This window comes from Elephas maximus, chromosome 2 (genome assembly GCF_024166365.1).
Source record: "Elephas maximus indicus isolate mEleMax1 chromosome 2, mEleMax1 primary haplotype, whole genome shotgun sequence".
NCBI lineage: Eukaryota > Metazoa > Chordata > Mammalia > Proboscidea > Elephantidae > Elephas > Elephas maximus.
This window is the reverse complement of record NC_064820.1, coordinates 116698379-116712775: the sequence shown is the minus strand read 5'-3', so window position 1 is coordinate 116712775 and position 14397 is coordinate 116698379. Positions and strand designations below refer to the sequence as shown.

General features: G+C 42.7%; 1 protein-coding gene across 3 annotated transcripts in view; it reads left to right on the top strand.

The window, feature by feature from the left end:
• Positions 1 to 233: 233 nt before the first annotated feature.
• The window catches only part of EFNA5 (ephrin A5), a 317761-nt gene continuing 303597 nt past the window's right edge, over positions 234 to 14397 (top strand). For 2 of the 3 annotated variants that reach the window (XM_049857869.1, XM_049857861.1), the window contains exon 1: positions 1015 to 3010. In XM_049857869.1, coding sequence (XP_049713826.1) covers positions 2886 to 3010 — 125 coding nt within the window. In that variant the 5' untranslated portion in view covers positions 1015 to 2885. Of the gene's footprint in view, positions 296 to 1014; positions 3011 to 14397 lie in introns of those variants that run through there. The other variant, XM_049857865.1, reaches the window with a different exon arrangement.

Below are 14397 nucleotides of genomic sequence, written 5' to 3'. Positions count from 1 at the left end.
CACAGGGGGACGCGTCCCGAGGCGCCGGGGCCTCCTCGCTGCCAGGTGATCGCGCTCTGGTGACGGCCAAGGCGCAGCAACCTGCCCCGGGAAGTCCGAGAATGCGAGGTCTTTTCAAGGAAATGGGAACTCCTTTTCATCCCACCCGCGCCCTCCGTTTTTTCCCTCACCGGGTTCCTAAAAGGCATTTATTCTTTGGGGAGTGGGCAGCGAACCAACCTCGGGATTGAAATGGAAAAGGTGTAAAGTATTTCTCATGGGCTCGCCTACCGCATCCATTCCCTCCCTGCTGAAGGTTAGCATCGAATTGTAATCACTTTCAAGTGTATGATTTTAAAAATTGTTTTTAGAGCATCACTTTAAAGAAAAGTCTTGCTTCCTGCTCTTGAACCTTTAAATCCGTGGCAACAAGAGAAGGGTTGACAGGCCTAAGATGCTCAGGTTTGCAGGCAACCCTACGCCCGGCAATGTGCGATGTTAGAAACAGGGCAGAGATTTACAACACGCACTCACTGAGGTTCCATTCCAGCCTGTCTGCAGGGACTTCATGTCACCTGAGAGGCCCCGGTGATAGATTTCGGCTCTCCAACTACAGGGTGGGAACCAGTTCTGTTAAAATCTAAAGACCCATTCTCAGGTAAAAAGATGTCAAATCACTCCTCGGCTCAGACGGAATTCAGTATCCAAAGGGTTACGCGTGGCTGACGGGCTCGGCAGAGGAGAGGGCGCCTTGGCACTCCCAGTAATTCAATTAGTCAGGTTTCTGGAAGGTGGGGCCGGGGTGGGGGTGGGGGGGCAGGAGACGAGGAAGGGAGGAGATTAGGAAAACGCCTCTTTCTCGTGGAGCAAACCAATCCGGTTGGAGTAAAGAGAGAGGAAAAAACCCCAATCTGTAAGCAAACAGCAGGCCGTTCCCTGAGTGGCTGCTCCAGCCACCCCGCCTTTCCCAAGTAAACTGCACGGAAAAAAAAAAAAAAAAAGAAGCAGCCCACATGACCCGGGCCCCGGCGGCAGCGCTGGCTGGGCGCGGGCTGGCGGCACCTCCCCCTGCTCGGTCCGAAGCTTACACCCGCGCTCGCGCCGCCCAGCGCCCTGCACCCCGCGTCCGGCGCACACACGCCCGGGCGGAGCCGTCCCGCGCCGCCCACGTCCACGTCCACGCGCGCGGCCTCGCGCTCCCCGCAACCGCCGTGCGGCTCCTGCTGCTGCCGCTGGGTCGCCGCTGCTGTCGGCTTTACACGCAGGTCATTAACGAGGGGGCGTGCCCGAGGAGATTTTTCCCATAAAGCATTTTTTCTCTCTCTCTTTTTTTTTTTTCCGTCTCTTTGCAAAACTGACTTTTACCCCTTTTCACTTCTAGCCAGTCGTTTCAATTCTTGCCGGGCTGCTCGTGCTCCTTCGGCTGCACCCAAGTTTATTTTCCCGCCTGGGTAGGGGTTTTAGGATTTGGTTCGTGGTGTTCACCTCTTGTTGCTGCTGTTTCTAAGGAGGGAAAGAGGAGCAGCTGCGGGAGGATCGGGAAGGTTTTCTGATGTAGTCATCGGGGAGGTGCCGCTCGCTTGCGCGCGCTCTCTTTTTTTCTCTTTTCTTATTTCAAACTGATTGATGCATCTCTACAAGTTGCTAGGCTTGGGACCGGACCCGTCGGAGTCGCAGGGACATTTCTGAGAGCTCACCCGGGGCTCTTGGCACCGCGTCTGGGGGGCTCCGTCTCGCTCCCGGAAGGCGATCAGAGACTGACATCAGCCCATCCAGGAGTTGGAGGGATCCATTTGAAAGTGATTGTTTCCCCTCCCGCTCTCCAACCCTGCAGGTTTGGGCATCTCAGCTCCGCCCCGCTGGCTGGTTCGTAACCTCTGCTCTTCATTTCACTCTCGTACACCCACGCCCCGGCTAGGAAAAGCACACAAGAGAAATCCCCGCTGAAGCTTTGTCAACGCCCGGAGTGTCTTCTCCCGCCGCCGCTGCAGTCCGATTCTGCCGAGGGACCTGCCGGAAGACGCGGAGAGACAAACTTTTCTTTGAGGGTTGAGAGGCAAGACTGTTCTTCGCCCGCGCAGCTGCCGCTTAACCAGTTCCAGGACGCCGGCGGGGCTGCGTTTGTGGCCCCAGATACCCACCCTTCTCGGCACACCGCCCCGAACCCGCAATACCTACAACTCCTCCGAGATTTCCTGGGGTCGTCTGGCAGAGCGCAGAGGAGGCGAGGAAAAGGGGCTCACAGACTCTCGGGGCCCCAAGCGCGCAGCCCCCCAACCACAAGGCGCCCTCCTCCTACAGTTTCCCACCGGCGGCTAAAGTAACTTGGAGAGAAGCGGGGCGCAGTGCAAGGGCCTTGGGTGGCGGCGGAGCCGTGCGCAGCCCGCGGCACTGACGCTGAGCCGGGCCCGGCGGGCCGGTGTATGTCTCCCCGCGGCCGCGAAGCGCAACTCCCGGTGACTGTGCAGCGCGCGCCGCCGCCTGCCCCAACCCGCGCTGCCACCGCCCGGCCCGGCGCGCACCTCCCTCTCCCGGGGTGACCGGCCTGAAGCCGCAGCCTGAGACACAGCTTGGCACCCCTTCCCCCGCTGTTGCCGCTGCCACCACCACACACATACGTACACACACACGCACGCTTTTCTCCATCTTGTGATTCCTTTTCTCCTCCTTAACCCTCCAGTGGGGGTGCGAGTTTGTTTTTTACCCCCACTCCACTGCTTTCTTTTCTTCTCGCTCTCCTCCCCCTCCCCAGCTTGGTGTGTGCTTCTTTATTTTCTTACTTCCCTTTATTTCTATTTATTCATATTTATTTGGCGCCCGTTCTCCTTTCTTCCCGTTCCTCTTCCTCCGGATTCCGCTCTCTCCCCGGAGTGGCGCGTCGGGGGCTCCGCCGCTGGCCAGGCGTGATGTTGCACGTGGAGATGTTGACGCTGGTGTTTCTGGTGCTCTGGATGTGTGTGTTCACCCAGGACCCGGGCTCAAAGGCCGTTGCCGACCGCTACGCCGTCTACTGGAACAGCAGCAACCCCAGGTAAGGCAGCGGGGGACGGAGAGCCGGGGCTGCCGGGGCCTCGGGACCCTGTGGAAGGAACGGTGGCGGCAGCAGGGGGGACCAGCGCGCATGGGCTGCCGGCGGCGCGCACCCTCGGAGCCTGCGTCGCTCGAGCGCTGATAGCTTCGGGGAGCCCGCGGGAGGCGCGCCCGTCGCGCTCTCTTTGTTAAGCCCCGGCGGAGAGGCCGTGCGCCTCCGGGAGTGCCCAGGGCTGCCCAGACCGACTGTCTGCAGGACCTGGCGAAATTCGGAAAAGGGCAGGCGCCGGGGATTTGGGACTGTTCCGCTTCCCTGCCCGGGCAGGCTGGCCGGCTTCCCGATCGAGGCGCAGGGCTGGGGCATGGGGCACCTTGGGTGCACCCTGCTGGAGCGCCCTCCTGGAGCGTGGGTGTTCAAGAACTGTGGGGAGAACCCGCCAAATATCCCTGAAGTTTTTGTTATTCTCATTTTGTTTTTAAAATTTCCTTCTTTTTTCTGGTTCGCGCAGGGAAAGCGCACGGACCGGGGGAAGTGAGGGTGCTGGGAAGCGGAAGCTTTAGGCTATTATTTTCCTCTTTAACTGCAAGGAAATCAACCGGCTCCTGGGTCAGTTTGGGCCCGGTGCACTAGGTAGTGGCGAGGATTCTTCCACCTTATTCCCCCCTCCCTGCAGTGGCTTAAGGTGCCAAAAGTTTGATCTAATGTCGGGTTACGTCATGTGTGCAGAGCAAGCTGGTGGAGTTAGCAGAGAGGAGAGGTGGGAGCCCTTCGCCCGGGGACCGGCAGTGCGCAGCCAAAGAAACGCACTCGGTTACCTGGAACCGTTTTGCAGGCGTTCCTGAAGCCTGCTGGGCGTGCGATACGCGGGAGGCCGGAGATGGGCACTTGGGGCAGCCCTAGCGCGTCTGCTGGACCTCGGCCGGCCGCCGACATCCCGGGTTCATGGACCAGCGACGCGGAGAGGGGAGATTGTCCAGGGTGCCTGGCGCACCTTCCGGCCCGGAGCAGCTCCAAGCCTTACTTGCCCCCGGGCCTAGGCCGAGCACTCGGCCCCCCGGGGCCGTATCACTCTCCCTCCACGGGACCGAGGCCAGATTCCAGATGTGCGAAGCAGCACCAGTTGTACCTAAGACCACGGGTTTTTTCCTGGGCTGGAGTGGAAGTTGAGAGGGGAGAGGCGTCCAGTGATTGCTGTGCGCCCAGCGCGCCTGGGAAGAGAGAGGAAAGGCAGGCGCCTCCAGCTCCTTTCACCACCCGCCGGCCTCCCGCCTTCCCTTAATCTGCAGGCTAGCGAGGGACTCCGGCTTGAAGTATGTCAGCTCAGATGAAGATGGGCAGATTTTCCCCCCAAGCAGTCCACTGGTTGCTGAACAGAGAAGGGGTTCTGTCCTGCAATGCTAACCCAGGAAAGATAGTTGCACCTAGGTAGCGGGAAACCTAAATGGACCGCCCAGCAAAAGTAGAGGTATCCCTGAAAGTTTGGTTTAAGACGACAAAAAAAAAAAAAAAAAAGGCTTGTGGAGGTGGGTGGTGGGATGGGAAACTATTTCTTACTTGACATGCTACTTACCACTATTAGGAAAAGAGAAAAGAGAAGCCATCCCGCCAGAGGAGATGCCTTTTATTAAAGCTGACAAGACAAATAGAGCGAGCTTTCCAGTTGTGATGGTGTTAAAAGCAAGCCTCATTATGTTGGTTGGTTTTATTCCCCTTTGGGCTTTATTAGACAGCATATATGAAACAGAGGAATTTATATTTCTAAACCTTAGTGCCTTATTACAAAAAGCAACAGTAAAACCGGTTAGTTGAGTTTAGGACATTTTGATCTTGGTTGTCTTTTATTCCCAAACTTCATGGTGTGCTCCTTTTCTCATGGGCATTCATTTATTTGGATACTTGGGTGTTCCAGTTTTCCCTTGGTTAAAACAGAAAGGATCGGCAACACCCCCCTCCCTAACCCCCCCCCCCCCTTCTTAACCTGTCAAGCTAGTCTGAGGACATTTTATCTTAGGTTATCTCTGTTTTATGCTTTTGATACTCTTGTTTGGTTTGAGATTAGCACATTGATTTTTGTCACAGGTCATGTTTTTTAATAGATCTGCCTTGCCTGCAGAAAACTCTTCTACTCTGGATGCCATGGTGGCTTTGAACCTGTCCAGACAAAGTTAATGTGTAGAATTTTAAAATACCAAGAGTATTCTTGGTAACTCAGTATTGCAATTGGTGGTTTGTGGGAGCACCTTCCTATTTGATTATTATCAGTTCGATTATGTCTGAAGAAAGACTGGCGTGTCCACCCTCCCCCAAGAGATTCGGCTGAAACATTTAGTATTCTTTGGAGTTTATGGGTGCATTTACCTTCTATGTTGTCACAGTAACACTGACTTTTAAAAATAATATAATTTCAAAAGTATGTACTGGTAGACAGTTTTAGCTCTGAATGCTGAATAAGATGGCACTTTTTTGATTCATTTAAAAGGAGCCAATGCAAAATAGGTAATTAAAAAAAAAAAAGTTCACCACAAAAACCGTGAAGAAATCTTTCAAAAAGTTTGAATGAGTTTACCAGATTTTAGAAATTAAATGTTTTGCATTTCCTTTTCATATATGCTATCACTTTTAAAGTAAGAAAGCTATGCCTTTTGATTTTGTATAAAGCCTAACTTTTATTTTGCTAAACTAGTAATATGTTATAAAAACTTTAACTTTTTGAAGAGAATGTACAACAGCAGTTGCGAATTAAGTAGATTTTTAATTTTTTTATTAGCGGAAAGTTTAATAGGCACATTCAGCTGAAACTAATTGATACTTCTCTATGTGAAGTAAATACCTTTAGCTTATCGTAATGGACTGCAATTTGAAATTAAGTTTAGATAAAATCAGAATTATATGTGACATCTTGATCGTCACATTTAAATATCTTATTATGTAACTGGTATAATTGTAGGATTTTATCAGGTACTGTGAGGTTCGTTCTTGACTCTCCATTGATACAAGTATCCATAGATGTAGGTACACAGAGGGAAAAAAAATACTAAATTTATTTTCTGTCAGAGTAGTTTTACTATTAACATGTATGTTCCCAGGTACTTTTGGGAGGTAGACGTTCAATTTTCAAATGCTGATAACATTTGGTGTTGACTCGAGCTAATTTTCTGTGTTCAATTGCCTCCGATCTGTGAAACAGCATTTAGGAGTTATTTAATCTGAAGAGAAATATATGAGAACATTTGTCTGAATTCATCTTCTCTATTTTTAATATTTGAAAAGTTGTATGAGTTTCACCTAACTAGTAATAGAATGGTCCTGTAAATGTGAAGTTGAATTCTGAACCGGAATGTTATTAAGTAACTGTAAGTAATGGAAATCCAAATCAAGGAAAATATAGCTGTTTGTCCTTAATTTCTTTAAGACTCTAAAACGCTTTTAAGTAACTTTAAAAAGGTTTTCAATAATAAATCCTTATTTAATATGTCCCTTGGTATCGATACTTATAAAGATAGAGGTGCCCCAATATTAAGAGCGTCCCTCTTGATCACACTGTGAACAGTTTGATTCTTCTAATGAGAACATTCTTATAAACACTGTGTCTATAATGAAAAACTTGAATTCAAACGTGTCTCCTACTGGTTGGCATGCCTGGATGGAATAGTAAAACAAAACAGTAGCAAATATAACAAATATACCTTTAGGAAAACTGATTCTCCTCATTTGGTGCTTTGCTTCTGCGAAGGTTTGGGTGTCACTGGTTTAGAGTGCTCTCTTCAGGGAAAAAATATCTCTTAATTCATGAGGGATTTACACAATGTTAACCTAATCATATGTTTTCTTTGGCCTTTTTTGAATATTTGTAGGGACTTGTAAATTAAACATTTCATATTAGAGTAGCAGGTAATTGACACCATTTAGTTTTGTTAGCATGTAATCTTGGAGTTGTGAAAGTAATGTGAATTCTAGGTCAGCACTCCCAAATTTTCCTGGCAGCACAGGTCATGTATGTATGCGAATAAGTAGAGAGAGGCAGTAACTTTTTTTCCCTAATCATATTCTTTTAGTCTCTGTCCTATTGCAAAATTCAGTTTTTTCTTTTCTGAAAATCTGAGCCGTCAGCGTGTGTTGATATATGTATACCAGTATATTGGCACCGTGTCTTTTTTCCCTGACAAGTAAATGAAATCAACAGGGTTTAAATCTAAGAATTTGTTTTGGGGAACGATGGAAAGTTGATCTTGGTGCTGAATGGGTTTTTCATCGCCAGACTTGTAAAGGATTTCCTTTCTTTTTAGAATTTTGAAGTGTTTTTGATAATATTTTTATGTGTTGGAAGCATAAATGTTCTTTAAGTAAAAGACAGTACTTAGAATCTATTAACTTTATTAATCATGAGCCTCAATTTAATGTATTGTTTTTATTGGATATGCTGGGTAATTTTGTTTTGATATTTATATCAGAATTTATAGAAATACCAGGAAAAAAATACAATAGTATGCCTGAGATGTGTATCCCATGTTTTTACCCTTATTCATTTATAAGCCAAAAAAACCAAACCCACTGTTGTGGAGTTGACTCTGACTCAAAATGACCCTACAGGACAGAGTAGAACTGCCTCATAAGGTTTCCAAGGCTGTAAATCTTCACCGAAGCGGACTGCTACATATTTCTCCCGTGGAGCGGCTGGTAGGTTTGAACCTTCAACCTTTTGGTTAGCAACTGAGTGCTTTAACCACTGTGCCACCAGAGCTCTCTTTATTCATTTATAGGAAACCTGAAACAAATCTCCCCTTTCTCTTTTTTTTTTTATCTAGAAATTTGTAAAAGAGAAGTATATTTCTTAATTTTTGGCCAGCTTGTCGTAGAATGTTGAAAAGAAGAGTTAGTTACTGAGATGTTATATTACACCCATTTATGCATTGTTTGTGTATGTTCTTAATAAGCTATCAGAAATAGCCAGTTATTTTTTAGATGGTTGTAGAACATCCATGCTATATGAAGCACGTTTGGATATGTAGTCTAATTTGGCATTTCTAGTATGGGAAAACCAAACCCAGCCCATTGCCGTCATGTCAGTTCCACCTCACAGCGGGCCTGTACGACAGAGTAGAACTGCCCCGTAGGGTCTCCAAGGAACGTCTGGTAGATTTGAACTGCTGACCTTTTGGTTAGCAGCTGTAACTCTTAACCACTGTGCCACCAAGGCTCCCCAGTATGAGATCAAGATCAATAAACTTGCTGTGATTAAAATGTACCAGAGGGAGTTTTCAATAGTTCATTACTCCCTGTTAGTTGATTTTAGTGGTGCTTGCTAAACCATTGGCTCACTGAATTAATACCTTGTTGCCACGTTTGGTCTCATTGAATATTCAAGGGCTTTAGAGGCTTCTACCTTTGAAGGCCGAAGGTCAGGTTTGGAAGGAGCACTTAGGTATTTGGGGGCAAATTAACTTCCTGAATTTCCTGCCATTTAATCTCTCAAGATGCTTTCTGAACAGGCATTTCATTGCATTCTGCCCACTGGCCTGGTTTCTGTTGGATAGGGACAGATAAAGGTGAGCGCCTCCTTTTCTCTCCTGTTGCTCTGAACCAAGTAAGCTACCAGCTCCATGCTGGGCCAAAAAATGAATGAATACAATTAGTTCTTCAGGAGTCCTGGCCTTTGCAGTCTTGGGAGAAGTACATGTCAAAAAGATATCCCTGTAAGAGAGAGAAAATGTTAAGCCATAAAATGAAAAAGAAAAAAAAAAAAGCACAAGAACATGTTGAGAACAGAATTTTTCATGTGTGTAGTTGCGTTTGGTCTATTGCTTGGCATCCCTGCCCCCCCTGCCCCCGTAAGCCACTTGCTTCATAATTTTTTAGAAGATACCACTCAACCCTCTTCATTTTTACATTTGTCTTTGAACAATCTTGAGTAGCCATAAGGATTTAAAAAGCTATGTTTTATTTTAGGCAGTTATGTTGCCTGATTCCATATTATCGATTTTCTTTTCAGAAACAGTATACAAATGGTTAAAATTGCAGTCCTGAGTAGAGTCCTGAGTAGAGTTTTCCTGTTGAAAGGGAAGCCTATATTTCTCTAAGTACAGTGAGGAAGGCCCTTGTCACTTGCCCAGGTTACTCAGTCAGGATCAGTTTTCTGAACTGGGAAAAAATTGCTTTCTGATCATTTGTGATGGATGACACCTTCATAAAAAAAAAAAAAAAATTTTTTTTTTTTTTTGCATATTCAGGTATAAAAACCTCAAAAAGGAGTGTAAGAAATGAGGTGTTAATATTCAGGTTTAGTGATTTGTCTTACCATGGTGGTCTTAGACAGCAAAACATCAATAAATTATTGTTTCTTTTAAGGGCCTGATTTATATTATTAGATTTATATTTTAGTCTGCTTCTCAACCTCTGCCCTCAGTTCTTTTGTAGAAAAGTTTCTTGTGATTAATTTGAACTTCCAGTGTCTCTGAAGGGGATATTACTCACTACTATGAGATCTGTGTTCTCTTAAATTCGTCTGCATTTGTGTTTTAAAATGTAGTTATACAAGTATTATGTGATTCTACTTATATCAAATATGTAGAATAGGATAATATATAGAGGCGGAAGTAAATTAGAGGATACCATGGGCTGGGTTGAGGGAGAAACAGAATCCTTGCTTAATGGGTACAGAGTTTCTGTTTGGAGAGATGAAAAAGTTTAGTGGTGATGGTTGCCTAACATTGTGCATGTAATTAATGCCACTCAATTATATACCTAAAATGGTTAAAATGACCAATTTTTTTCATATATAATTTATCACAAATTAAAAAAAAAATTTCTGACTGTAGTCATAAAACAGCATAATGACACAGAACGACTTAGTTTAAAATGAAAAAATGTTATTGCAACTTTTCTTGCTACTGCAACTATTATGCATAGTTTTGAGTAAAAAAAAGAAAAAAGCTGTTCATATTTTATGGTTTGTGATAATCGGTACCCCTTATTGTACTTTCTGAAGGATTTATTGTAAGGTACTGATATTTGTATATTAGTCCCTAATCTAAAAATTTGTGGTGTTGTAGACTCTTGGTTTTGAGTGTCTGAACGTAGTTTTCAAACGATGAACTATAGATTTCAGTAAAAACAATTTTAAACTAGTTTTAACTAGTCGCGGAGAGACAGTACTGTACTGCAGTGATGGTTAGCTCAGCTTTCACTCAGGTAGAATTCTATCATTTTCAATAGGGAAAAATAAACCTTTGTCATCTGTAGAAAATCCTTCATACAACTGACAGCTGACAGGTTGAAGAAAATGTTACTGTCAGGTTTTATTTTCTACTCAAGTGAGGAATAAAAATAGGTTTGAGTGATTTTTAAAAATATTGATTTTTTTTCAAAATTCAAATTTTTTCTAAGGAAAATGCCTTAAGTTTTATATGTATGTCATAGAATTTATCCATCATTTGTTTCAGGGAAGGTCAGGAGAGTGCAGTTTAGGGAGCACTTGTCAAACAGTTAAATTTCTAGGATATTTATTCTTAAAAATCCAAATGTAATTGATTTATTTGTAACAGGATATTACTGGACATTTTTACAGTTGGATTCTTTAAGAGACATAGAGATCAGTATTATTACTTCTATTACTTTATCAAGTGACCTGATTTTCATGACTGATGATCATGATTCTGGTATGAAATGTAAGCAGGATCTTTGACCGTGTGATAGTGCCGTGTATATGCATTGAACAACCATGTTATTAGTATGCAAAGATTAGATGGGCCTTCTGTAATTGCTTCGCGATGAATGATTTTTAAATAACTGCAGAATATAATCTGTGGATTTCCTTGAAGAAGTACATGAACACATAGTTGGAAGTTAAAAAAAAAAAAAGTCCTTATTTCTCAACTTAGAAAAAATAGCCTTTTGGTTTTCCTTTATATCAGCGTTCTTTTTTTTTTTTCCCCTCTTCCTAGAAGCAGCCATCTTGTTTTAAGACCGATTTTATTTCTTTCATGAAAATGGTCCGGAAATGAATATGGACGATAGGAAAGGACTAAACCACTTTTTAATCATTTTGGCAGCGCTGTACATTTAAAGCTCTATCTTTAGTAATTTGTACGCTCACTAAAATGCTGTCTTCTTGTATTTAGTTGAGAAAGAAAAAGGCGTTTTAACTTCATAATAGTATATTTAAACTAGGCATATGAAACCTTAATGCTAAATGTTGGGCTGTACCATGTTTACATACATGTTTTTCTCTGAAGCTTATCATTTACTGTTAATTTCAAAATAATATAATAGCCCTCACTCTTATCCCTTCAAATCCTGATTTTCTTTCTCTGATCATACTAATTTGTACTTTTTATTGAATATTTTTCCCCCTAAATTGCTTAGCGGTATTGGGACTCTTCTGCAATTAAAGCATTTGAGTGCTTTAAGAGGCAATAAATGCAATCAGAGCCCCCCGGCTCTCACTGGCTTATTACCAAGCCCTTCTTGTGAGTTCTTACAGAAAATTATTTTGGAAATGAATTTGTTTTTGTATTACTAAGAATTATGAGAATATGTATCAACTGAGTCTGCTATATTTTCCACTATGTTTTGTGTTTCTGGAATCTGGATACATTTGGAAGGACATGTGGCCTGGTAAACTTTACCAAGAATTTATACTACACTTCTTGCTACTGTATCTGCTTGATGATGTCTGGGAACATTATTCCCATGTACTCCAGTAAAAGCAGTGCTTTCTTAAGATTAATTTCAAAAGTAACTTGACTCAGGAGTCTGATGAGACTGGGCACAGATGAATACTATGTATGTTACAGATTGCTTCAATTCATTACCAGTGGGTTCTTTGGTTATCGTAGATCCAATGTAAAGGTGATAAATAAAATGCATGTTTTCAGAGCAGATATACATCTCATGGGCTCCTGAGTAAAAGCCAGGTATAAGCTGACAGTTTTTGTACCCCAAAAAACCTTCCTCTGATATTCATCATCTACTTTTCTTTTGACTGGCTGGTGGGGAAGATTCAAATAGCTCAGTGCTCAAAGTGATCCTTTGGTTTTAAGTGAATTAATAAATACCTTTTGTTTTTTCTTGCTGTTTCAAGCTGTCAGAATTTCCATTTTAAGTTTTGTCAGTAATTTGTCTATGTAAAAGTCATAATTAACAATTAGTGTTCCTGCTTCCTATTTTGAAAATACATATTATGAAAATACTTTCTTCTATTAAAAATGCAGTGTTGTGGCTTGAATAACATCAAGTTTTGGCTTATTTTGTTTGGGTAATTATAGTGCAAATTGTCATCTAGATTTTGATGGTGGGCTTGAAACTCCATGTTTCATGTGTCATAGACATATGACTTTGTCGCCTTACTGAACTGAATGTTTAGGGGACTTAGCCTTTTGGTTAAGTTTTTTCTAGTGTTTAATTTTATGGAGACAAATGGGATTGGGGAAAAGGAAAAATAACTCTAAAAATGGGAAAATTATCCTTTGTGTTTAACAATTAGGTTAAACAAAGTGGGAGCAAATGAGTCTAGTTCCCCTTCTATTGTTTCAGGGCAAGAAAATGCAGACAGATGTCGGCATGTGGAAGCGGTGACCTCTGACACGCACAGCATGGCCACTGCCCTGGCACACAAGTGTCCTGAGCCACCATCGTAGCAGGACGCTTTTTTGAAGTGACTGATACTTTGAGATGGAAAACCTGAAACTGATTCTGTAGCTATTTGCAGCTCTCCGAAGTATCAGCTCCAATTTTAAGTTCCTCACCTTACCTTCTAAGAAAAATGTTTCTTTGTTGGGCTCAGCCAGAGCTTTTGTGACTCTGTCCATGCAGTCACTATTAATCTTTGCTTCCCAATAATTTTATTCATCAGGTTGGGAGAATGGAGGAGGTTAAGGGAGATTCAGACGCATAGTTCTGCTGCAGCAAAGTGTTTGCCTGCTTGAGTTAGCTAGTGCTTTTTTTTTTTTTGTAAGACACATGAAAGCAGTGGTTTTGTTAAAGGCCTTTTCTTTTATTCTCTGCTCTGCAATCTCGCCAATAACCCCTGGGTTCAGACAGACCATTAATGTTTTAGATACTGTGGCATTCAGTGTTTTCTTCATATATTTGTTTACTGTTACTGCTTCAATAAACTTTTATGCCTATTTTGGTAGTTTTCTGGCAGGGGCTCCATTTATTAAAATTTAGTGACCCAGCACTAAGAGGGGTACAGTTCAAATTGTGGTCCTTCTGACAGGGTTTTGTGTCAAACTAAAGAAAATAATAGGGAAATGAAAGCTGCCAAAATGTGTCTCCCAATTACTAATTAATCAGGCAAGAAAGGGCCTCAATGACAGATCTGGTGTCTGCCATGACAGCAACTTGGGGATGCTTTTTTTTAAAAACTGTATAAAACCAGTTAAAGTAAGCTCAGGGAATCTAATACCCAGATATTTGACATAACAGGTGCTCATTTTTTAGGCTTGTGAAAAACAAAGCAAAAAAACCAAAAAACTAAATTTTAAATGAATCTTTGTACTTACCACTGACAGTACCATAAAACATAGCTATTCTGAAGAGTATTTCCCTTATTAATAAGCAATGCCTTTATTCTTATCAATATTTTATTACAGGTATGATAATCGTATTCTTTGATTTTCGTACTGGTGTAGCATTGTATATATACCTTAGTGACTCTAATTGCAGACTTGGGAAAAAATCTAAAATTTTTCATCACATGCCTGGCATTAATATTTTGAGCATTACTGTAACTGCAGAACAAAACTTTATTTCCTCCTGCAGATAGTATTTTTGCTATCCCAGAGGTTCCAGTCTTTTCTGGCAACGTTCCCACTATGGTTGCTGGACCCATAATTAAATGCCTGTTATTAGTGTATTTTTTCCATTGCGTTTACAACATTAAAAGAAAAAGGTCTTGTATGGAAGTATAGCTGTCAGGGGAACAGTGAAAACTAATTACACACTCTGCTATCACCATTGTCAACTATACTCTTGGGAAAACAACAGCAGGACAGAGTGTGTGTGGGGTGTGTGTGTGTATGCGCATGCATATGTATATATGGGATATTCCATGTGGATATGTACATATAGGGTCAGACACATGTAGTGGTTTGACTCTAGACTCCCTGAAGCAAAAAAATAAAATAAAGTAAAAGACTATAATTCAGTAAATTAAAAAAAAAAAAAAGGCAGTTGTTTGGAGAGGGGCTAGCTTCTTTAGTATCCCTCCTTTCTTTATAACGTGGACTTTTATAATATGGACTAAGAGCACCAGCAGTATTTATGATTTCTGAATATCTCATTATTTTGAGTAATACTTTGGGTATGATCTTATTATCAATACATCCATGCTATTATCATCTTAGTATTTCTTACAGTTATCTCTCTTACAAATTATTATTTCTTTA